This window comes from Plasmodium malariae (genome assembly GCF_900090045.1).
Source record: "Plasmodium malariae genome assembly, chromosome: 12".
NCBI classification, from domain to species: Eukaryota; Apicomplexa; class Aconoidasida; order Haemosporida; family Plasmodiidae; genus Plasmodium; species Plasmodium malariae.
Genome location: NC_041786.1, coordinates 2,632,929 through 2,658,422, shown reverse-complemented (window position 1 = coordinate 2,658,422; position 25,494 = coordinate 2,632,929). Strand labels below are relative to the sequence as shown.

At 24.9% G+C, this 25,494-nt stretch overlaps 7 protein-coding genes across 7 annotated transcripts; 3 read left to right on the top strand and 4 right to left on the bottom strand.

The window, feature by feature from the left end:
- Positions 1 to 517: 517 nt before the first annotated feature.
- PMUG01_12067500 (transcription factor with AP2 domain(s), putative) lies at positions 518 to 3,073 on the top strand (the record flags this gene model as incomplete). The annotated part of the gene is made up of 2 exons (XM_029006913.1): positions 518 to 563; positions 987 to 3,073. 2 exons carry the CDS (start codon positions 518 to 520, stop codon positions 3,071 to 3,073), a joined length of 2,133 nt encoding a protein of 710 aa, XP_028863354.1.
- A 2,018-nt stretch (positions 3,074 to 5,091) lies between these two features.
- Positions 5,092 to 6,487, bottom strand: PmUG01_12067400 (conserved Plasmodium protein, unknown function; the record flags this gene model as incomplete). Its single annotated transcript, XM_029006912.1, is given in 2 exon segments — positions 5,092 to 5,481; positions 5,495 to 6,487. The coding sequence occupies 2 exon segments, from the start codon at positions 6,485 to 6,487 to the stop codon at positions 5,092 to 5,094; spliced, it is 1,383 nt and encodes a 460-aa protein (XP_028863353.1).
- A 1,793-nt stretch (positions 6,488 to 8,280) lies between these two features.
- On the bottom strand, positions 8,281 to 11,793 carry RRP6 (exosome complex exonuclease RRP6, putative; the record flags this gene model as incomplete). Its single annotated transcript, XM_029006909.1, has 1 exon — positions 8,281 to 11,793. One exon carries the CDS (start codon positions 11,791 to 11,793, stop codon positions 8,281 to 8,283), a length of 3,513 nt encoding a protein of 1,170 aa, XP_028863352.1.
- A 1,431-nt stretch (positions 11,794 to 13,224) lies between these two features.
- Positions 13,225 to 13,713, top strand: PmUG01_12067200 (conserved Plasmodium protein, unknown function; the record flags this gene model as incomplete). The annotated part of the gene is made up of 1 exon (XM_029006908.1): positions 13,225 to 13,713. One exon carries the CDS (start codon positions 13,225 to 13,227, stop codon positions 13,711 to 13,713), a length of 489 nt encoding a protein of 162 aa, XP_028863351.1.
- Positions 13,714 to 14,446: 733 nt separating this feature from the next.
- On the bottom strand, positions 14,447 to 15,463 carry PmUG01_12067100 (conserved Plasmodium protein, unknown function; the record flags this gene model as incomplete). The annotated part of the gene is made up of 1 exon (XM_029006907.1): positions 14,447 to 15,463. The coding sequence occupies one exon, from the start codon at positions 15,461 to 15,463 to the stop codon at positions 14,447 to 14,449; it is 1,017 nt and encodes a 338-aa protein (XP_028863350.1).
- A 2,162-nt stretch (positions 15,464 to 17,625) lies between these two features.
- PmUG01_12067000 (serine/threonine protein kinase, putative) lies at positions 17,626 to 20,256 on the top strand (the record flags this gene model as incomplete). The annotated part of the gene is made up of 9 exons (XM_029006906.1): positions 17,626 to 17,662; positions 17,984 to 18,095; positions 18,234 to 18,294; positions 18,533 to 18,665; positions 18,814 to 19,157; positions 19,323 to 19,441; positions 19,607 to 19,697; positions 19,907 to 19,992; positions 20,109 to 20,256. The coding sequence occupies 9 exons, from the start codon at positions 17,626 to 17,628 to the stop codon at positions 20,254 to 20,256; spliced, it is 1,131 nt and encodes a 376-aa protein (XP_028863349.1).
- A 2,217-nt stretch (positions 20,257 to 22,473) lies between these two features.
- On the bottom strand, positions 22,474 to 23,976 carry SRP54 (signal recognition particle subunit SRP54, putative; the record flags this gene model as incomplete). The annotated part of the gene is made up of 1 exon (XM_029006905.1): positions 22,474 to 23,976. The coding sequence occupies one exon, from the start codon at positions 23,974 to 23,976 to the stop codon at positions 22,474 to 22,476; it is 1,503 nt and encodes a 500-aa protein (XP_028863348.1).
- Positions 23,977 to 25,494: the final 1,518 nt, after the last annotated feature.

Here is a 25,494-nt window from a genome sequence, read left to right as displayed (position 1 = left end):
TAGAATTTTTTTAAAATAATTACCATTTTTATTTTATTATTATTATTTTTTATATTAGGACTTGACGAATTTGCATATCATAAATATAGCACATTACATGAATAGGCATATATATATATATATATATACATACGTATAAGTACATACTATAAGTTATTAATTTTTGTGCATATACGTGTATATATGCATGTACGGATAGGTATTATGCACATTTATTTAAGCACTTATTGGGAAACTAAGTTGTTCTCTTGGTTTAAACACCACAATAATTTAGAAAAATAAGCATAACTTGAATAGATTATTTAACAAGAAATAGTAGTAGTAAAGTAATATTAGCATTAGTAATAGCATAGGTATTTATAGTGGTAATACGAGAATAAGATACTGTGAGGGAATCGACAAAATAAGGTTATATGCACACATACATTTAGGTCGACGTCCACACATATTTATAATATATATATGTGCGTATGCTCATATACATGAACCAAGCAGCAGTTAAGAATAAAGAGTAATAATGATTAATTACGGAGAAAAGAAAAACATTATTGAGAGTCAAAAAGGTAAGAATATATATGATAACAGAAAATTGCAAAATAATTTTTATATGATGTACATAAGAGTATGTACTGTGCTTTTTTTATATGTTCATTTTTATTGCAGGTTTTTGGATGCATATATTATACACACACATACGTGTAATTTTTTATATTAGTTATATATTATTTATACTTATGCATATCTACTGCTGCATCTTCATATTTGTTTCTTCATATAGTTCTAATGTGTGTACATATATATACATGCTACTCAGTCGAATAGGATTCATGAATATTATATTTCCCATTTTTTTAAAATTGTTTACTCTATTTTATATGAAACTTTTTATGCTACATACGTGTCATTTGTTATCACATCTTTGTTTCATTTGTTACCATATCTATATGTTTTTTTTTTTTTTTTTTTTTTTTTTTTTGTGTTATTAGAGAACGGAACGACTAATTTATGTAAAAACGGAGTATTCGAAAGGGTGACAGATATAAACGAATCAGATATTTACGAATCAAATGATGATAACACAAAAAATAAAGGGGTGTGGTATAATGCTAGAACGAAATGTTGGTTAGCGTGTGTGAAAGGAAGTGGAAGACACCTCCGAGTATTTTCAGTAAAAAAACATGGATTCAAAAAGGCTAAAATGTTAGCCGTAGAATGCAAAAATGCAACCTATTACAATTATAGCAATAGCGTTAATAATAGCGCAAGCAATAGTATTAACAATAGCATAAACAACAGCGTGAATAACAGCGTGAATAACAGCGTGAATAACAGCGTGAACAACAGCGTGAACAACAGTTTGGATAATAGCAATAATGGAAATGTCGAAGAGAAACATAAGCAAAGAAATTATGTTTCGAGTGAATTAAAAATTGAAAGTAACAGCAATGGAAATGATTATATAAATAATGCATATATGAACGATCTTAATTACAAGAATAATAAGAAATCTTTTGAAGAGAAAATAGAAGCAGATACATGCGTTAATAGTAAAAATGTAGTTAATGTGAATTACCCGCAATATACGGTTGTTATGAATAATGATAAATTAAATATGAACGGAATATATGAAACAACAAATAGAAAGAGAAGATATAACACACGAAGGGGGAACTGTAAGTATTACCCGGATATAGAAAAGGAAAATGAAAAATGTAACAATAACAACAAAATTTATTATAAAACTGGTAATAATAATATCAATGGTAATAATAATATCAATGGCAATAACGACGCAATTACAAATCATAATGATAATGGCATTTATAATTATAATAACAGTCGAAGCAGCCGTAATAATAAGAACACGAATGGTAGAATAAATAATAATATAAATAATGATATATATAAGATCCTAAAAGACGAAACAGATAATCTTGCATACCCCGAAATTTCTTACGAAAAGAACGATAAATACACACATGAATTGAATAATAATTATATAGATAATAAAAACAAAAAAAAGAAAGCTAAAGATAAATTTAGTTACCTTGTAAAACATGACAAGAATTTGTATAATATTAATAATAATAATAGTAATAATAATAATAATGATAATAATAATAATAATAATAATACTACTACTAATAATAATAATTATAATAATTATAATAATAATTATAATTATAATAATAATAATTATAATAATAATAATTATAATAATAATAATAATAATAATAAGAGTAATAATAATAGTAATAATAATAATAGTAATAACTATAATAATAGTAATAGTAATAACTATAATAATAGTAATAGTAATAACTATAATAATAGTAATAGTAATAATAATAATAATAATAATAATAATAATAATAATAATAATAGTAATAACTATAATAATAGTAATAACTATAATAATAGTAATAGTAATAATAATAATAATAATAATTATAATAATAATAATGGTAATAACAGCTATGGCACCCATAACACGCACCACGATGGGAATTACTGTAATGGTGGAAGCCATAGCTACGATGGAAATGCATATAATGATAGAAATAACAGCTACGAGAAATTCCAAAACAACCATAGCAGTTGCATAATAACTGACAAAGATTTTCAAATGGATTCCCCTGAACAAACAAATGAAGATATAATTTATATAAAACCCCTCATTTATGATTACAATGAAAATGCAAACAAAGGAAAAAATAATAAATACAATAACGATAATGATTGTAATTTTATTTTTTCAAATGATTATTATTCAGATTACTGTTACCAAAATAAAGAAGAATATAAAGCAAATTTTATAGATTTAACTAGAGAAGCGTTAGCATTAATTTTACAAGACTTAAAAAAAAATGTTATTCCAAAAATACCTGTTGGTATAGAAAAGAGAGAAAGATATTCCAATTCTTTACGCTTATGTTTAAAAAGTGCAAAATTTACAAAACACATTAATGAATTAGAGCCTTATCTCGAGTTATTCAGCGAATGTATTAAGAATAGCAAATTGCCAAGCCACATGGAATTAAAGGATCAGTTGTTTTACTTAGATAAGTTGTAAATACAAGGCACAAAAAATGTAAATAGGGGGAAAGAGCATGAAAAGAGCGATAAACCAAGTGAAGGAAGTGGTTTAAAGCAAGTGTGTAGCATAAACACTTGTGCAGTATGAATCTAAAACATAAACAAGTGTGAAACTTCTACAAGTGTGAAACTTCTACAAATGTGAAACTTCTACAAATGTGAAACGTATGTGTACCTTTATTTGTTTTTATTCCACATTTTCGTGCTATTTATGCATGCAAATTAACGCGCTTTTATGGCAGATGTTATTGTCGTTACCCACCATAGTTGAAATCCAAATTTTAGCTTACAGATATACACATGTATACTTATGTATGTATAAATACATATTAAAACCTATACTATATTTGTTAAGCCTATTTTTGTACGCTTTACTTTTGTATTCCTTACATCTTAATTAGCGCATTTTTAAGTATAATTATAAAAAAAGAAAAGGGTGCTTTTAAAAAGTGTTAAAACACATCCAAAGATTCATATGCCTGTTATGATTACCCTACCAGAGTGCTTAAATCCGTGTATGCATACGTGTATACGCTCAAATGTGAATATGTGCATATGTACATAAGTTCATACATGCACACACACATATATATATATATATATCGTGTACCTACGCGTGTGCACGTATACATGTAATTATGATTGTACAATTATAAAATTTAAATATTTATATTTGTTCAATGCAGCATGTATATGTACGCTTCTCCATGTGATATCTTGTTCGACGCTTTATAATCCTCCTATATTTTGAAAATTGACATTATGCATACATATATATATATAAACGAATATATGCATCAGTACGCCTTATTTTTTTTTTTTTTTTTGCCACTCGTTTTTTTTATTTAATACGTTCTATTTATTAGGGTATTGTTTTTTCCCTTAACATTTTTGTTTGTATACCATTTTGTTTGTAAATTTTTTTTTTTTTTTTTTTTTTTTTATCATTTTTAATACTCAATAAAAAATAAAAAAATAAAATAGTACATATTGCATCTAAATTAATAACAATTAGTACAAGTGAAACATTAATTTTCAGTTTTATAAAAAGTTATATATATATATATATATACACCTTTATGCATTAAGTTAAAATAATGATTAGGATACAATTGATAAATTTAACGTGTTCATGCAAAGGTGTTGTTGCCAAGTGCATAAATCTTTTAAACGGTTTTTAAGCGGTCCTCTTTTTTTTTTTTTTTTTTTTTTTTGGATGTGAAAAAACATAACTTGCAAAAAAAATTTGAATAATTATGAACTTAAAACTGCACCGATGAAACGAAAATTTTTGTCTTGTTAAATGTATTGAAGTTATACTTTTGCTGATGGTGTTAAAAATTTCTCGAGAGAATGAGGAAAAAAGTAAAATACATAAATAAAAATAAAACGCAAGAAAAAATAAAAATAACAAAAAAGAAGAAAAAACAAAAATGATAAATTATAAATTATAAGCAATAGGGAAAAAAAAAAATTGAAAGAGAAAATCAGTGGTACAAAAAAGTAGTGCAATAAATAACACAATTCAAAAATGTTCCTTAAAAATTTAATAAAATGCAAATCTTCGGCATAACGAAAAGTGATGTCCAGAAAAGCAGTGATGCAGTTGTAAGTAGCTATTTTACACATTCAATTAGTAAGAAGAAAAAAGAAAAAACAAATATATGTGTATATATATAAGTGTGTACGTATATAAACATGCAAATTACGCACGTACAGAATTATTTGCTAATATTACAAAATGAGGAAATAAACGACGCACTTCTCGTGGTCTGCACGTATCTTGCAATTACTTTAAATTTATTCACATGTGTTCACCTACTCACATGTGCTCATATATATATATATATATATATATATACATGTACGTAATTATTTGAATGTTCATGTTTATGCCGCATAATGTAAGCATCTTTTAATTACACATATGGTGAAAAGAAGCAACGTACACGTTACTATATTCGGAACAAAACAATAGGGTAATATGCTAGTGCTTCATCTCCTAGACGTTTCAGATATGAACATATCAATAAACTTTTCCTTGTCGTATGTGCTGAATTCGCCAAAGTAATCTAGATCACTATAATAAGAGCGCTTTTCAGAATTATCATTGTTCTTATCAAGTCCTAAATCGAAGTACGAATTTTTGTAAATTTTATGGTAGGCATTGGTAGTAGCAGTACTATTATTTAATATTTTATTTTGAAAAAAAAATGGGTCATATATTGTTTCATCAACCGCATCATCATTACTTAATATATCTCGTATTATGCAGTTTTTCTTCAACTTGTTTAATGTACATCTTTTATTTTTTACATCATATGTTGCACTAGGTAAATTATCATAATAATATGGTTTAAACACAAAATTAGATATGCCGTGACTTTTTTTTTTTTTTTTTTTTTTTTATATTTTCACAAGTATAGTCATTTTTAGTGTAATGATTAATATTAGTAAGGTAAGAATATTTCCTATTATTATTATATAGGAAATTACTATCATTATAACTTAATAATTTATAAAACGAGTTTGATATAATTACAATTTTTTTATATTTTAAAATATTGTTTAAGATCTCGACACCTCTTTTAAGTGAAGAAATAAAACTGGCATTAATATTTACAGCATCAGAATTGTAATATAAATTATTGCTTAATTTTCTGAATGCATAAAATAATAATTTTAATTGAGCAATTTTGAAGTTCTTTATTAAATTAATAAAATTTTTTTCTACAATATCTGCATCTAATTCGACATAGTTATCATCCCCTGTATAATTACAACTTGAAGTTTTTTTTCCCTTGTCTATTGCACTTCTTTTCATAGTACTAATTAGGTTCTTTTCATTCCTTTTAAAATATTCTATTTTGTTGTCTAGAAGTTGTTTTTTTAATTCTTTCATTTGTAATGTGAGCCTTTCATTTTCAGCTAATAAAATTAATTGTTCTTGTCTAAATAATTTAAAATGAGAATCTGTATACTTTAAAATTTCAGGGTATCTATTTTTCTGATGATGCATATCTCCAAAGGCATTAAGTACCAATTGGTTTATAGCTTTTTTTTTTAATTTAAAATTTATACTATTACTTTCTATTAAATGAATAAATTTTTGTGCTGCTGATCCTTTTACTAACGCTTTATACGTTATTTTTCTAGCTTCATTCAAAGGAATGTAATTTACTTTTGTAGATTTATCTTTTTCCTCCAATATTTTCTTTAAGCTATTTATTTCGCTATCTTTAATTAATAATTCTTTTTTTAACCTCTTTTTGTCTTCTTTTAACTTTTTGTAATTTTCATCATTATTTTTGTCGTATCTTATATCACTGTTTAACATATTTGTTGATCCGTTTTCCCCAGCTGCTCCGTTTGTAGCTGGTACGCTGGCCATGCTTTTTCCTTATTTTGAGTATTTCGTTTAACTTGCGTATTTTATGTATTTCGTTTATCTTGAGTATTTTACGTATTTCGTTTAATTTGTGTATTTTATGTATTTCTTTTAATTTGCGTATTTTACGTATTTCGTTTAATTTGCGTATTTTACGTATTTCGTTTAATTTGCGTATTTTACGTATTTCGTTTAATTTGCGTACTTTATGTATTTCGTTTAATTTGCTTACCTTATGTATTTCGTTTAATTTGCGTACTTTAAGATTTCGTCTACTATAAGTATTTTATGTATTTCGTTTACTTTGCTTATCCTGCTTATCTGATGCGCGGGTAAGCATAAAAATAAAAAAATATTAAAATATCCTGAATTTATTTTAAAAATACCAACATGCCAGACTTGTTCAGCCAAAGAAAACAATACGAAATAATTTTCACAAACTTATTATCACACGTCTTAAGGGTGAAATAATTATCCATGTAAAGAATAAAATGTTTTACATGTTACAGCTATTTGGCCGAAAAAAAAAAAAAAAAAAAAAAAATTCCATCCCCTAAATGGGTAATATTTTTTAATTACTCAGAGAAGCAACCATAAAAATATTCTTTAAAAGGTTTAAAATAACGTAAATTAAATATATGTAAAAGCGTAAAAATAATGCACAACTTTTTGCTGCAATTGTAACATGCAATTAAAATTAGCAGTATTTATTTTTATTTTTTTTGTCGTTCTTATCCTTCATTTTTATTTTTTGTTCTTTCTTTCTTTCTTTCTTTCTGTTTGTTTTTATTATTTTATTTTTTCATTTTGTATTACACCATGTTTTACTTTTTTTATTTCCTAAAAAATTGTGAAATTGCCTTATGGCATTAACTAATTTCCCCCTTTAGACTCGTATTCGTTCGTGTTTATTTATATTTCAAATACACAAAAAAAAAAAGAAATTATAATAATAATAAAGTAAAACAAAGCAAATTATAGTAAATTAAAACAAAGCAAATTATAGCAAAGTAAAACAAGGCAAATTATAGCAAAGTAAAACAAGGCAAATTATAGCAAAGTAAAACAAAGCAAATTATAGCAAAGTAAAACAAAGCATAATACAGCAAAGCAAAACAGAGTAAAATATTGCGTTAAGGCCAATTACTAATTAATCATTATTGGTGAATAGAAACAGAAAAAAAACATTAAACATTGTCGTCTTTACAAACAAATATGACGAATGACTTCTTTAATTTTCCTGTTCAAATGTATGAGAACAGAATTTTAGGACATGTACGAAGTTAAGATAATAAAATATAGCTTGTTTTTCATGAATACATATATATCAGGCTCAAAAATATAATGGTACATTAGTAACAAATATTATACATTTTTTGAATAATAGGAATGCTCAATTTCCTGTGATGCACAATAAGCGCAGTGTGCTTCGCGTGAAGAAGAGTACATGCGCAAGTACGAACAAAAAAAGCTAATACGTAACTGAAAAAAGTAATACCTTTGGGCAATTCAAAATATTCATCCAATAAGAAAAGACAGCTGTTGTTTATACACAACTGAACAACTTCCCTTATATACTAAGTTGTTCGTATGTTCGTAACGTTCGTTTGCTTGTTTGTTCACTTGTTCGTTTGTTCATAAATTCACTTGTTCACTTATTATTTTTTTTCTTTTTTTTTTTTATTTACATGTGCTCTCTGAAGCAAATTATATTAAGCAAATAACTCATCTGCATTGGTTATCCTTCTTTCTCACGATGGTTTTCATTTAGCCAGTATCATTTCATCATCCTCTTTTCAGTTTATTTCATCCAGAATATTTCTGGAATATAGCCCTCTGTTACTTCTGATATTGTACTGTTGATTATATGACTGGTACATCTGCTTATTTTTGTTATTATAAGTGCGTTTTTTTTTGTTCTTATTTATGTCTTTCTTAATCTTCCCCTGTTCTGCTTTTACACTATGTTCAGTGTCCTTACTACTACTGTGATTATGCACATAGCTCACCCTCTCATTACGATCTTTAACAGAACTAAGTAAGGAAGACAAGAGTGTGTAGCTTTCATGATTCTCATTACCATATTTATTACCATATTTATTACCATATTTATTATCATATTTATTACCATATTTATTATCATTATTGTTAACAAGATTTTTACCATGATTGTTACCATGATTATTACCACTATTACTAATACATTTACTATCGTTAATTCTTTTATGACATTTCGAATCGCTATTATTTTCGCTTTCACTAAAAAACGTTTTTTCTAAGGCAAATATTTCATCTACTGCGTAGGCCTTATTTCGACCTTTTTGGTCGCTTCGAACTATTTTATCATCATTTTGCGTATGTGAAAAATGGCTTTTGTGATCATTAGAAATACATTGAAAATGCATACTGGGAACGATAATAGCTTCTTCATATTTTTCTGTATTTACTTTTTCTTTATTGGATGAATAATGTATGATCATATTTTTTTCATTGCCATTGGTACTATTATTAAATCCATCATTTTTAATATAATTCAAGTAAAAGTGAACATTCGCTTTTTTCTTCATATTCGATTTAATAATAATTTCAAATAAGGCTTCTAAATTTTCTGATAACGTGTTTGACAATGGTACTATATTACTTTTTAAATTAGACATGGATGTTGGCATATTTAGAATAATAGAAATGATATTATGAATATTAATTATATAATCAGGTGATTCGTCTTTTTTTTTTGATAATTTTTCTCTCCATATTAATATATCCTCTATTAAATTATCAGAATTATTCAAACAGTATGATGCTTTTATAATTGTTTTTATTTGTTCCTTCGTCTTCATAATATCGCAAACATCTTTTACTTTATGAACTTTTGTACATGCTTTATTACTATGCATAAATACGTTCCTTATAATTTCTTCTCCATATTTTTTTTCCTCTTCAGATAAGTCAACAAATTTTATTTTTTCAAAATTCACGTAAATATTTCCTGTACCACTGATATTAGAATCCTTATGGTTGATCCATATTGCAGTAATATTTTCATCGTTTTCCTCGTCACTTTTTTTAATTTTGTCTTCATCCTCAATTTTGTCATTAACTCGGTCATCATTTCTATCATCACTTCTACACTTATTAAATACGAAGTTGAAATACAAGTCCGTAAGAACATAGTCAAATAGGTAATACAAATAGTGAAACGAAATTCTCAAAGTATAAATAACATCAGGAGTAAGGGGTCGAGTCAAATATTTTGAAGAAAGCCCAATGGAATTAATGCTAACATTAAAATAATTGTAAACTAAATACGTTAGTGTATTTTTTATATTTAAATAATTTGAACAAATTAAAATATCAATAATGTTAACAAAATAAATAGAAAAGTCTTTTTGCAAATATAGGATAACATTTTCAGAATTATACGTAATTTTCAATATACTAGGGTCCGTTGTTATTTCATTTAATAGATATATATCCTCAAATATGGTATAAACATCAATAATATAATCAAGCTCACTAGTTCCTATTAGAATTAAAGAGCTGAATCCACGATATGAGTTTTTATAATTTACAGCTACCATTATAGAAAACCTATCTTGTCTTGTTTTTATTACATTTATCATATCTATTAATTCACTCCTCTTATCAATTATTTTATATTCTTTTTCATTTATTTTTAATGGCTTTGTTAATTCCACATTTATTTTTACAAACTTTGAAATGCTATCATCACAATTCTTGTATAGTTCAATCAGGTTATTTATTTCGTATTCATAAGGATGACTTAAACTACTAAATTTGTAATCATATTTGTTTATTTCCTTGTTCAATTTTTTTAACATTTTACAAAAAAAATCGTCGCTAATAACACTGTTGTAATTTGTAATAGAGATATCGGAACTACTACACGAGGGAGGAAACATCCCCCCTTTTTCGTCTTTTACTCTTTTACATTCCTCCATGTTATTCGCATTATTCGAGTTATTCGCATTATTCGAGTTATTCGCGTTAATTGAGTTACTTGAGCAATTCATTTTGTTGACTACACTCACCTGGTCCTCTTTTTTGCCCATATCACTGATCTCACTTACGTCGCTTATTGCGTCATTTATTTCTCTTATTTCGTTGTCATTAAATATTTCCTTTATAATATCAGCACTACTTGTATATTTTAACTTTTTACAATTAAATTCTTCTCGATACTGCAATAATAATTTCTTCTTTTTGATATAGCGTTCTTGACATTCCATTGCTTCTATTAAATCGTCATTTAGATCAACCAATTTGTTATATTTGAATGGAACACGAGGAATAAAAATTTTTGCATAATTATTTGTCAAGTGTAACCAGGAATTCTGAACTTTTTTATCAGTATTCTCCTTATGATGAAAAGCATCCTCCTTATTATATTTACCCTTATTCCGCTCAGTTGTAGATGTACTTTTTTGTTTTTTTCTTTTTGAATTTTTATATATTTCTTTTTTTACTTTCTTATTACTATTATTTTGGACATCTGTAAGTATACAACTGTCTTCTGAATCATTATCAATTATCAAAATATTAGGATTAAGTATTTTTTCAAAAATAGTACTCTCTTCTTCTTTTATATCCCTCATAAGAGTTGTTTCACTGTTATTCATCTTTTTGTCGAATTTTTCCACATAACATTTACCGCTATTTTCTTCCTTTCTCTCACCAATACTGAGAATATTATAATTACATTTATTTCCTGTTTTCTGGTATTCCTCATTATGATGTTCATCAGATATTTCATTTTTTTCCTTTTTCTGTGTAAGCTGCGAATAAACCACTTCGTTCAAATAGTTTCTATCAATACCTTCAGAATCATTTAAATAATTGCTACTTACATTTTTTGTATTTCTGCATGTTAAAATTGATGTATCCTTATTATCTATATGGAAAAATTTGAAACAGTCTTTTGACCTTGAAATTATCTCTTCTAATGTTGAGGATATAATATGATAATTATTCGGTAAAACAGAATAGTCTTTTGCATATTGATCTTTTAACATATTTTTTGTTTTATCATTGCTACTGTACAGTAATAAATCGTATACAGTTTTTAATAACTCATTTTGCAAGTCTTTTATTTCTGAGCTATTAGACATTACACTATCTACATTGTTCTTATATAAACAATTATAAGATATCTTATTTGTTAATTTCACTATTTCGACAATATTATTTAGTAACTTTTTCATTAAATAGTTGTTTTCGTCATTTTGTAACTCCCCCAATAGCACCTTGCCCTTCACTAAGTCCTCAATTTTTTTACTACAGTATTCCATCCTTTACTTTCATAATTATGCGCACCTTTTTAAGAAGCGCTATGGAATTATATATATACGTAGTTATAAATATATATATACGTACGTATATATGTTGCATGTATGCATTGAGTACGCACGTTTCTATATGTTTCTTGTCCTTACAGCTATCTATAAATTTATGCAAATGTGGTTTTCCTTCCTTTTAAAAAACCGCAAAATATGAAAAATATATTTCTGAAACGTTAGCGAGTTGATGAAAAAAATGGGAATTTAATGATTTATTATATATATAAGTATGTATATAAATTGTATACAAATTGTTTACAAATTGTTTACAAATTGTTTACAAATTGTTTACAAACTGTTTACAAACTGTTTACAAACTGTTTACAAACTGTTTACAAACTGTTTACAAACTGTTTACGAATTGTTTACAAGTTTACAAACTGCATATATATTGTATTTACAATTTTACCTCATGAACGATGTTACTAAGGTATATCTAAAAAAATTTACTAATAGCACAATTTTTAAAAACTAAAAAGTATTAAACTATACTTAAAATATATCAATCATATTCCAATGAGTGACCGAAAAACTATATTGTGAATACGTATATATTTTTGACATAAAAAAAAAAAAAAAAATTAATACTCAGAAGAACGGAAAATAACTTATAAAAAATTATGAAATCAGCCTCTATTTTTGCATTTTAAAATGGTTAACAGAAAAACTTTTGTTTTCAATTTTTTTCATTATTTTTGATTTTTTTCTGTTTTTTTCCGTTTTTTTTCCCATTTTTTTTTTTTTTTTTTCCCATTTTTTTTTTTTTTTTTCCCATTTTTTCATTTTTTTCCCCATTTTTTCGTTTTTTTCTTTTTTCCCCTTTATCCCTATATTATTTAAGTACAAATTTGACATTTTTTTTTATTTTTTAAATTAAGAAAAAGGTTCAAAATCTTCACATAAATGGTTAAAACGTTCCCCATTTATTACCCCCTTTTTAAACAATTTTTTTTTTTTGGAAAACAAAAATTTACATGTAGAACTAATTTCACTATGAAGTGTTTATATTGCATATTTTTCATATATTAATACTATATTAGATTCTTCGTATTTTAGTAATATATAGATTTTTTTTTTTTGTTTTCCTTATTTTAGGCTAATCAAACATATATAAATTATTACGACCTGTTTTTGTGAGCATCTTATACCGCTATCACTTATAGTTAGTTGATAGTCTCTTCATAACCTTTTATTTATGTACACCTATATACTTAAATTTGTGTATATGCATGTGTGCACAAATATATATACCCATACATATATATACACACATATAACTTGACTCCCCTATGAGCATATTCGACATAAGTGGGTGCATATTCATGTATTTTCATCTCATCTACGCTGGTCGAACTTATTAAGCATTTGCTTATATTGAAAAATATGAACAAAGAAGAAGAAAACAATTTACCAACAGACAAGAAATTAAGTAACACAAAGATGTTAACTGAAAACAATCATGTTGAAAAAGTACCTGAAAATTTGGTGTGTTTAATTTGCTATGATGATATAGATGAAAACACTTACATTGAATATCAGACCCATGAATTTGGTGAATGGCACCCAAGTATGTTTTGCATGAATTGTACAGGTATTTTAATAGAAACGCAATATCATAAATATATTAATAATGTACAAAAATCAGAATGTTTAAGAGAACAAAAAAATTTATTAGAAATGGGTCCACCAATAAATATAAAAGATAAAAATGGTTTTCCATTATCTGATGGTAAAGAAATTTATAGCCTTTGGTATTTCTGTGATAAAAAGGTTCATTCTGCAAAATTGGACGGTAGTTTAGTTGGAGAAGAAAGAATGAAGATGTGGGATGAATTAAAAAAATTTCTTATAACAGAGGAAAAAGCGGATTAAATGTGAAATAAACAGGACAAATAAAATAGGAATGAGTAAACAAAAATATTTTAAGCAATTTAAAAGGTTATATTGTTGACATTGCTGGATAATTTTATGTGTTGTGTGTTATGCCATATTTACATATATTGACACAACACATACATATACATTAAAAAAAAATATATATATATATAATGGGTTAAGGAAAAATGGGGAGTAGCTTATTTCTATTACGTAATGGGGTTCATTCATCTTTAAGGGTTTAAAATTGTTAATTTTTTCGTTATATATATATGTACAAACAAATGTACATATGCGTTATATACTTATATAAGTATGTGTAATGGAGATGCACATTTTTTATAATTCATCGAATTTTGTTAAAGTGGTTTCCAATATTATTTGCAATCTTTTATTTTAAAAGTGCATTAAATATTATTTGGCTTTTTTTTTTTTTTTTATACCCATTTATCGTAAATTTTCTCTCAATTTTACGAATAATTATTAAATCATTTTTTATAATTACTATTTTTTTTTTTGTGAAGGAACAAAAAACAAGTCAATTTAACAAAAAAAAAGAAAAAAAAAAAACAGTGTCATTTTAAAATTCTAATATTAATGTCCAATCAGAAGTAGCAAAAAAGAGCTCTAAAAGGATAACCGGAGCAGGTATATATACGCATACATTTATATCTATATATATATATATACTAGTTCATACGAAGCCCATACTACATTCATGCGACAGCCGTCAAAGGTTGTCGTAATTCAGATTCATAAAATATTTCTCTTCAAACAAAACATACACATCTTTTAACTGGAATTTCTTATTAGGAATATTTAGTAGTTCCGTTATATAATATTCCATATTAATTTCATATTCAAAGCGAATTGTCGGTGTGATATAAAAGCCGTCCAATGAATGTTCATCATACTGATCATTGCTAAAATCTATATAAGATAATTTTTTAGCATAAATTATGTAATCTAATGGATCCATTAATTCCCTATTTAAGGTTAAATTATTTTTAATATTTGAAAAAAGAGTAGGTGTATTCAAAATTTTTAGTATCTCTTCTTTCGTTTTTAAAGTTTTATAACCTGAGTTATTTATTTCGTATAATAAATAATTTAAAGGTATTTTATTATGGAAAACTTTAAAAAAGGGAACAAGAAAAATTAGAAAGCCTCTTATATTGTGATCTAACTTTGAAAGTAATAAATCATTGTGTTGTTTATATGTTATGTTTTGTGTTAATACATATTCTGTTTTAGTTTTAGTACTTAATATTAATAAGTTTAATGCTAAAATATCATTCACATGCTTTTTTAAAAGTTTTAAAATTGATTTCCTTTTTAAATTGGTGTTACACGTAGGTACATAAAGATTAATAACAGAAAATAAATCTTCCCTTTTGACAGGAAATGGTTGATTTTTTAATAAAAATTGTAAAGCTATTTTAACTGCTAGTTTGATATCATCGTCAATCTCAATGTTATTAGAACCAGCTTTTTTCTTTTTCCTGCGTTTACCATTACCATTATTATTAGCACTATTATTACTATTATTATTACTATTATTATTTCCATTATTATTATTATTATTATCGTCATCATCAGTTCCTATTTCCGAGCTGCCAAAACTGTCTCCGCTATACTTACTTTCTTCTGGTTGTATATTGTTGTCATTGTTATCATTTATAAAAGTGGTCGTATGAATGTTTGCATTAAAGTTATCGTATACATTTTCACCCATAATTTCGCCCATTTTATTATTTCATAGTTTTAACCTTTTTATTTTACCCATTTCTGTTAATTCTTTTTTATATTTTAACCATTTTTTTTTATTACATTTATATTAAAATATATAAATATATATAAAAATACATATATACATAAATATTAATATATATAAAAATACATAAATATACATATATATATATGTTTCCCCCTTTTGTATTCATATATTATTATATATATATTTGTATTGTATAATTAAATAATCATTTACAATGTTCACATAATTGTTCAAACAAATATTTACCAGCGTTTATTTTATATTATTCCCTTTTAAAATAAAAAATGAAACATAGTGAATGCTTTTTTTTTTGAGAAAATTTTTCACATCACAAAATTTTAAATAATAAAATATAGTATGAAAAGTATTACTCATAATATATATATTTTGTTATTTAATAGATAATTCTTCTCTAAAGCCGTTTATATTCAGATCATTTTATAATATTTTTTTGCCAAAAAAAAAAAGAAACTTTATTATATATAATATGTATTTGCTTCGCGGACTTTTTTTTATGACTTTTAGGAGATTTTATTGAAATTTTTCTTCAAATATAAGTAAAAAAAATGCTAGTGAAAACTTTTAAATTATCTATACGTATATATTATAAATATATATATAAATATATAATTAATATATATAATTATTAATCTATATATTACTAATCCATATATATATATATAATTAATATATGCATAATTCGTATATATATTAGTATATATATTTATAATTATAATATAATATATATAAAATATATATATAATATATATATTATATTTATATACTTATTTAAATGTTATAATTGTTTTTCCTTTTTCTTCTAATTTCATTAAACGAAAAATTTTTTTTTTGACCTTTTATGTTTAAAATTTTTATATTAAACTAAATACAATTTATTTAAGAAATAAAGATGCAAATTGTTGATATAAAATATTGAACGTTTCCATATATATATAATATATTTAAATGTTCAAATTACATTTTTTAGAACTCGCTTTTTTTAGGATTTCATAATTTTGGAGAAATAGCTTGTGTTATAATATACAAATATTTTAAAAATGGCGTTTATTCATATATATTATATGTATATACGTAAATACATGTAATAATGTATATATTATATATATATTTTTTCACGCTCAGTTAAATTTATGAAATAAAATATGTACGTTCATATAAATAAATGCATTTAAGTAATTTTACATTTCATGAATTTTTAGAGTTTTTTTTTTTTTTGAAGCTTTGCCTGGAATAATTTCTTTTTTCCATATGTAAATTTTTTTTCTTTTTATTTATTGTATATTATTATTACAATTATGCTGTACGCCTTTTTTTCTAGCGTTTAAAAGACAAGATTTGTTATGACATTTACATTATTCCACTATTATATAGAAAAAAATTTATCTACAAGAAAGACTTTAAGTATATATGTTTTAGCTTTATTTTTATATACATATATACACATGTATATATATATATATATATATATATATATACTGTAGTAGTTTTTGCTGTTTTTTATCATTTTAGTCGTTACAACAGTATATTATATAAGGCGAATATTTCCATCATTTCAATTTTTTTTATTTCTTTTCTCGAATTTTTTGTATTTCCGTTAGACCCTTTGGATAAAGCGTCTTCATTTGTAACGTTTTTGTTCTGTTATCAGTGTTAGTACTTTTCCTTTTTCTGTTATTATTTGCGTCATTGTTATGCAAATATTCGTGCTAACAAATAATACAAATAAGTGTATATATACGTATGTTCATACAGACATACATACATGCATACATAAATACATACCTATGTGTGTACATATCTTTAAATATATAGATATGCTTACTTTTCTTTGTTAAATAATGTGTAGCGGATATTGAAAATTTCATTAGAATTCTTCTGTATTAATTCAAAAGGATTCTTCTTTGTTTTTATGTATACCCTGTATTTTTCGGATTTCAATGAAAAAAAGAAACGAAAATATATGAGTAATTTATTGTTACCACTGAGCTTATTGAAATAAGGAAATATTAAAACATAAGCACAATATATTATTTTTTTTTATTTATTTTTCTTTTTGAATTTATTATGAATAAATTTTATTTCTTTAAAAAAAAAAAAAAAAAACATAAACAATGGGGACAGCCATCAGTAAAAGAAAAAACAATTTGGGTAAGATAAACGCGTACAAGAATTTCGACAAAATGTTTTTTTACACGTACATATATAGATATATACATACATATACAAGTGTGCATACGTTTATAAATTAAAATATGATGTGATTTGTACTTATTTACTCTCAAGTGATAAATAAAGAAATGTGTATATTCAATTTTTTTGTGAATATTTATAATTTGTTAATACGATATATTTATTTTTATTGTCGTCTTTTATAATCTATGCACCCATATTTGATATAGTTAAAGAAAAATTATTTTTTATTTATTTAAAATGCAAAATTGACTTAATATTCTTCCTTTTTTTTTTCAGATAAAAGTACAAAAAATGACACTTCCGAGAACAAAAGACAAAAGAAAAATGAAGAACACGATTCAAACTTGGAATTTATAAAAAAATATAAAATAATTAATAAAATTGGAGAGTAATCACATAATTTTTCATTTTATAAACCTTGTTTTATTCTGTACTTTTTGCAAAATTCTGACACGTACGAATGTTAAAAACGTTAAATTATTTTTGTTTTTAATTTTTAAAAATTTTGTTTTGTTTTTTTTTGCAGTGGGAACTTTTCAAAAGTATTTTGTTGTAGAGGTGAAAATAAAAAAAAATGTGCAATGAAGGTATGTAACAACGACAAAAAAGAAAAAAGATAAAAGATAAAAAAAATAATAAAATAAAAAACGAACTTATATGCATGAATATTATAGAGTAATATATGTTATACATAAGTGCATACACAAAGTGATAGTAAAATGTTAACTTTTATATGCAGAATGAGTTATGTTATACAACTTCTTTGCATTATTCTTATTTACATCTTTCCTTTCTTTTTTTTTTTTTTTCCCCCCCCCTTTTTAGTTAATGTGCTGCCCCCTTAAAAAAACATCACATTATAACTGCTTTAAGAGGGAATTGTTTATAATGAAAACAATAAATAATAAACACCCATATATTGTTAAAATTCTTGATTATCATGAAAAAATTTGGAAAAGTTAGAAATTGAAAATTAAATAACAAAATGGGCAAATATTGTGCTTACATATACCTTTGCACATATGTATATATATATGTATATGTTCATTTGTGTGTATGTTTTGTTTCACCTTGTTTAAATTTCTCCTCATTTTATTTCCCTGTAGAGTACTATATAGTTAAAATAATTCTTGAATACTGTGAGGGAGGTAACTTGTTCGAGTATATAAAAATAAATGGCAGTTGCACGCATTCAGAAGCAAGGGTTATTATTATAAAGTTAACAAAAACTATACAGTATATAAATTCTTTAAAAATTATGCATAGAGATATTAAACCAGAAAACATTTTGCTTAGAACTAAGGATAATGTCAAAAGTGTAGTCTTGTCAGACTTCGGACTAGCCAAAATAACTCCGTCAAATCAAGCCGTTGTAAAAAGTAGATCTGTTTGTGGAAGCGATTTTTATTTAGCTCCAGAAATTATAAAGAACAAAGAATATGGAATAAAAGTAGGGATATTTAGATATATATATATAGAGACAGTTGTTCTACTGTGTATTATATATATACATACACACGCACTTTTACATTTACATATATATATATATATATATATATATATATATATATGGGCGTTTAACATTTTTTTATTAATTTTCCCCTCCTTCCATCAGATCGACATATGGAGTCTAGGTGTTTTAATATTTTTTATAATTACGGGTAAAGTACCCTTCACCGGGAAAAATGCTAATGAACTATATAACAACATTCTTAAAGCTAACATCCCAGAACTGTAAGCACAAAAATGGGAAGCATGGTGGTAGTCTGTGTACATACATATTTTATAAACATGTATGTGTATATTTCTATGTTTATGCCAGTATAAATAAGCATGCAAGTTGTACATATACCCATTTATGTTTATTTATTAATATTTTTTTTTTTCTCACCCTTTTAGATTGTCAAAGGAAAAATCTTTAAATATTCAGCCGGGACTCAAAAATTTATTAGAAAATATATTAGTTCATGATCCAGACAAAAGATTTAGCGTAATAAGCAAGAATTGAAAATGACCATAAAAATATGAAAAACATGATCGTCGAATATTGCATATTAAATATTGAATATTTCTTTATTAAATATAACTTTTTCATTTTATATGATTGTTGTATATTTAAGACGTGCTTTTTGATGTGTATGTGAATGCATAAGTTTATGTACATATTTATTTATATATATTTTTTCCCCATTTTTACAGTGTGCAGATATTCTAAACCATCGATGGATAAGAGGAACGCTGACGAGCTGTGAATTCAAAATTTTTAACTCAGCATCGTATATAAAGTAATATATGATAATTATTATATATTTATTTGGCTTTTACAGATGTCTTTTTTTCCGTAACATTAAATATTTATGTGGTACATTTCATATATACTGAACTCGCTTTTTTTTTGTAGGAAATTAAGATTAGATAGAAAACGAAATACGTATGACGATAATTGTGAAGACAACCAAATAAATGATAAATCATTTGATAAGGAAAAGGATTCTATTGCCAATATGAAAAAAAAATACACCTTTTTTTTAAAAAAAATAACAAATTAGCCTTTTATCATTTGACGAGAGGTACTCTTTTTATAAGTTTTCTAGCATTTGGGAAGAGGTTTTAGCTGTCAATATGTTAATATATATATATATATATGTATATTCCAAATGATGACAGTATTTTATATTTTCCTTTTTTACTACTTGAATAAATAACCCTCTTTAAAATTTAAATTTTGTTTATTTCATTTTTGATTAATTTTGAATACGCTTTATATCATTTTTTATTTTTTTGTTTCAATAAAACGTTTTCATTTTTATGGGCATAAATAAAATATATGGTGTAATACCTTTTTTTTAATTTATTCCTCATGACCCTTCTCTTTGAAAAATATACATACATATATGTATACATACATATATATATACATACATATATATATACATACATATATATATACATACATATATATATGCATACATATATATATACATACTTATATATATGTATATGTATTTTTTTTTCTTTTTCTGGATTGTTTTAATTGTTATTATATTAGCAAAATTTATTGTTTATTTTTCGTCCTTTTTTTCCCTCACCTCTCATATCCCCTTTATTTCGAATTTATTTCATAATTAATGTTTATGTTTACAAATATACATTTCCAATTATTTTAATTATAAACCAAAAAGGATGTTTTATAACTCTTTTTTCCCAGACTCCTTTCTCAATACCCATTACAAAATAAACGTTATTTTGTTTTTTTAATAAATTGCCTTCTTATTCAGAATAGGCATATTATTATAGGACAATTTAAATAAACAACCTTTTGCTTTTCCGTTCCCATTTCTTTTTCTGTTTCCGTTTCTGTTTACTTCTTTTTTACTTTTATTCAATTAAATTTAAAATTGTTTATCACTATATATAAAGGTTCTACGAAATTATACGCAAAATAAGAAAGCTTCTATCATTTCTTTAACACATATTATGTTTGATGATAAATGCTGTATATAACTTTTCCAAGGGATATAAAAATTCAGCAAAGTAAATTTCATCCAGGGACTTTAAAAGTAGAATTGTATACTTTGAACATACGACACTTATGCAAACATATAGATGGACATTTGTACAGTTCAAAAGCGTTTTATCTATTTTACGAAGGGATGTAACCATTTTATAAAATATCTATGAGTATATATTTATTCATTTATATGTATGTACGTATGTGTGTGTATGTATTTCCATACAGATTTAATGTGATTATGTCTAAGCATTATGCGTATATTAACACCTCACATATTGCTCAAAAATATCTGTTCAATTAACAATATACAGAAGAATAATAAACAACTGGAAAATCATATTATTTTTTAAAATATATTCATATTTTAACATAAATAACATTATTATGTGTTGTACAAAATAATAACAAAGAATATTACAAAGAGGGCGAGAGAGATATCCGTATTATTTCAATAAGAATATAATTCAGAAAAAAAAAAAAAAAAAAAAAAAAACAAACATGGTGGGAAAGAATGGAAGAAGGAATGAACAAAACAAAGAAATAACGAAGTAAAAAAGTTTTGTGTTATTTCTTTGTTGCTCAAAAATATGTATAACATAAAAATGTATAACATAAAAATTTACATAAAGTTGTTAGTTGTGCCTTCTTTAGTTTATTTATTTGTTTTGAGCACATATAACATTTCATAATTTTTTAACAAAATTGCTAGTTACGGCTCATTGGCAATTTTTTAAGCATGTGTACATATAATAGAGAGATAAAAGAATTACGTAAATAAATTAGGATCAATTTTTTTCTTTTTTTTTTATATGTACAATCCTATACAAACATGAGCATACATAATCATGGTTTACTATAATTACCTTTTTTTATCCATCTCCAAAGATGAGCATTATTTGGATATATGTGCACATAATATTATTATATATATACATGTGTATTTACGTACTCGTATACATGTAAATTTGTATGGCAATTACAATAGACGATTGTTCTTCTGTATCAAGCCGATCTAACCAATTTTTCAAATAAGTAAAAATCTACTTAAACAGAGGTTAATGCTGCGCACGTTACTGTATCACAAATTGTCTCCTCCTGCTGAATAGGTACTAATTACTCCTTATAAAATTATGTATACTATATACTTACATATGTACATACGTATAGAAGTACATACATACATGTACATATATACATATGCATATATATATGCATAACAAGAATAAGTGAACCCTGTTCCCCAATAACATAATCACTTCTTCAAACCCATCTGCTTCATCATATTAGCCATAGAACCACCAAAATCTTCCATTTTTGTAAATTCTTTCAAAATGTTAACCATATTGTTAGCTCCTCCCATATGACTGAGCATATTCGGATCCATTATATTATTCATCCTACTCAAAAATTGTTTTTGATTTCTCATTAAACCGCCTAGGTTATTTTCTTTTAATCCTAATTTACCCATTTTTAAAGCCACTTTTTGCAAAAATTTGAACTGTTCTAATAATTCCCTTACATCTTGAAGTCGAGTACCTGAACCTTTACAGATTCTTAAAGTACGACTATCATTAAGAGGTTTAATACAATCTAATTCTTCATTTGTCATTGAATCCATAATGACCATAAATTTTTTAATTTTATCAATTCCTTCCTTCTCTGTACCTTTACTAATAATATTATTACCAAACCCAGGTATCATAGACATTACTTTACTTAAACTACCCATTTTTAGCACATTTTGAAATTGATCATACATATCTCTCAAAACAAATTTCCCTTTGGATAATCTATTCATTAATTGTGGTTGTTTCTCAATATCTATAACTTCTTTTAATGTTGAAACTAGTCCACTAATATCACCTAACCCCAATAATCTAGATACAAAAGACTTTGCTTCAAATTTTTCAAAGTCATTTATATGTTCACCTGTTCCTATAAATGTAATAGGACAACCTGTTGCAGCTACTGCTGATAATGCACCTCCTCCTTTTGCATGACCATCTATTTTTGTAATTATAATACTTCCTAATGTTACTGAATTTTTAAAAGCCATAGCTTGATCATGACAACTTTGACCTATATGACTATCAATAACAAATATGATTTCCTCCGGTTTAATAGAATTTTCAACTTGTTTCATTTCTTCAAATAAATCATTTTCTTGTTTATGTCTACCAGAACTATCAACAATAATCAAATCATATTTATCTTTTAAAAATGCATCTACACCATCCTTTGCAATTTTTACTGGGTCTACTTCTGAATAACTACCATAGAAAGGAATTTTTACTTGTGCTGCATTTTGTTTTAATTGATCAAATGCACCAGCTCTAAATGTATCTGCACATACTAATGCTGTTTTAAACCCTTTTTTTTGGTAATAATGGGCATATTTTGTACATGTAGTTGTCTTACCACTACCTTGTAATCCAACGAATAATATGACATTCCTACCCCCTTTTGTTGGTACATAACATTCTTTTTTACCTTCTAACAAATTAATTAATTCTTCAACAACATATTTTTGAACTAATCTTTTTTTATTGTTCCCATATATATCAATATTCTTTTCAATATTTTTTTTTATATTCGTTTTTATGTCTTTTAAATACACAACATTTATATCAGCCAAAATTAATGCTCTTACCACTTCCTTTAAACATTCTTCAATAACAATATCATCTGCAATAGTTGATGTTTGAAGTTTTTGCAGTGCATTCGTAAGTTGCGCTCCAAGTTCTGTTAGTACCATTATGTGGTTTCTTTTTCCTTTCCTCTCTTTATTCTATAATACTTGTCTTTTCAAATGGCCTCTTCTCTTTTGTCACCAACTGGCAACTATTTAGTTCCGTCTTCTTCAGTTCTATGTACAGCTTGTAATACATAAAAATGAGGCACCGACTGCTGATTGTAAATATTTTATTTATTATTCGTTTATGCTTTATATATGTATGTATATATAGCTTTATATATGTATGTATATATAGCTTTATATATGTTTGTATATATATATATATATATACGCTTTTTATAAAACTATTTTTTGATACGTTTTTCCTTCCCTTTTTCTTTAATTATAATATAAAAAGGCACTTGTCTTTTTTCCTTTAACCCAAAAATTTTGAATTATACACATAAAGTCTGATAATATTTGATGACAAAATTACAACATCAACCTTTTACTAAATGTATTATTATACAATTATTCTTTGCAGTGCACCTTTTGAAGAATTATCGTTTTAATGGAAAACAGTATTCAAAATTTAAAAGGAAAAAAAAAATAAATAAAATAGAATAAAATTACAAAAAATAAAAACGACAAAACAAAACAAAAAAAAAAAAATTGTTTTTTTAAAGCTGCGTTTCTTTTCTCTTTATATTTTAATTAATAATATTCATACTTATACAGACATGTATGTATATATGTATGTACATATGTATGTATATATGTAGGTATATATGTAGGTATATATGTAGGTATATATGTAGGTATATATGTAGGTATATATGTAGGTATATATGTAGGTATATATGTAGGTATATATGTATGTATGTATATATATATATGCACACGAGTATGCCGAAAAAGTTCACGAAATCAAGAGATATGACTCTACAAAAACATTCTGTATGTGCTTTACAATTAATATAAGGAGAAAGCGGTAAATATTTTTATCTGACACAATGGTTTATCCATTAAAGGCACATATAAATACATAACTATACATATATATAAAGAAAGCACGAATTAACCGTCAATTCCCCTTGCCACAAAAAAGTAAAAAAATATATTAGTTTTTTCTGTAAATAAAGTAAATCAGTTCATTCTTCATGCCCATTTTTACACTTCCTGAATAAACACATATTTACAATTCTGAATTATTCTAAATTAATATTTTTTTTCTTCGTTTTGCCTCTAATTAACCCAATTTTAATAAAGAAAAATATAAATAAATACATATACATAAACATATATATATTCATATAATTTTTATTCTTTAGCAAATTATCACTCATATATCTTATTAAAAAAAAAAAAAAAAAGGTAAGGAACCAGTAAATTGTTACGTATACATATATATATGTTATATATATAATATAAAGTATATGTATACTCATATATAAAAATATAAATTTATTGACTGCTATTACCATTAACCAAAAAGGTATTTATTCTTCCATTTTACATATACATAATATATTAACATATAAATATATATAAACGTTACATATATTATGACGTACATAATAACATAATAATTTTTATATA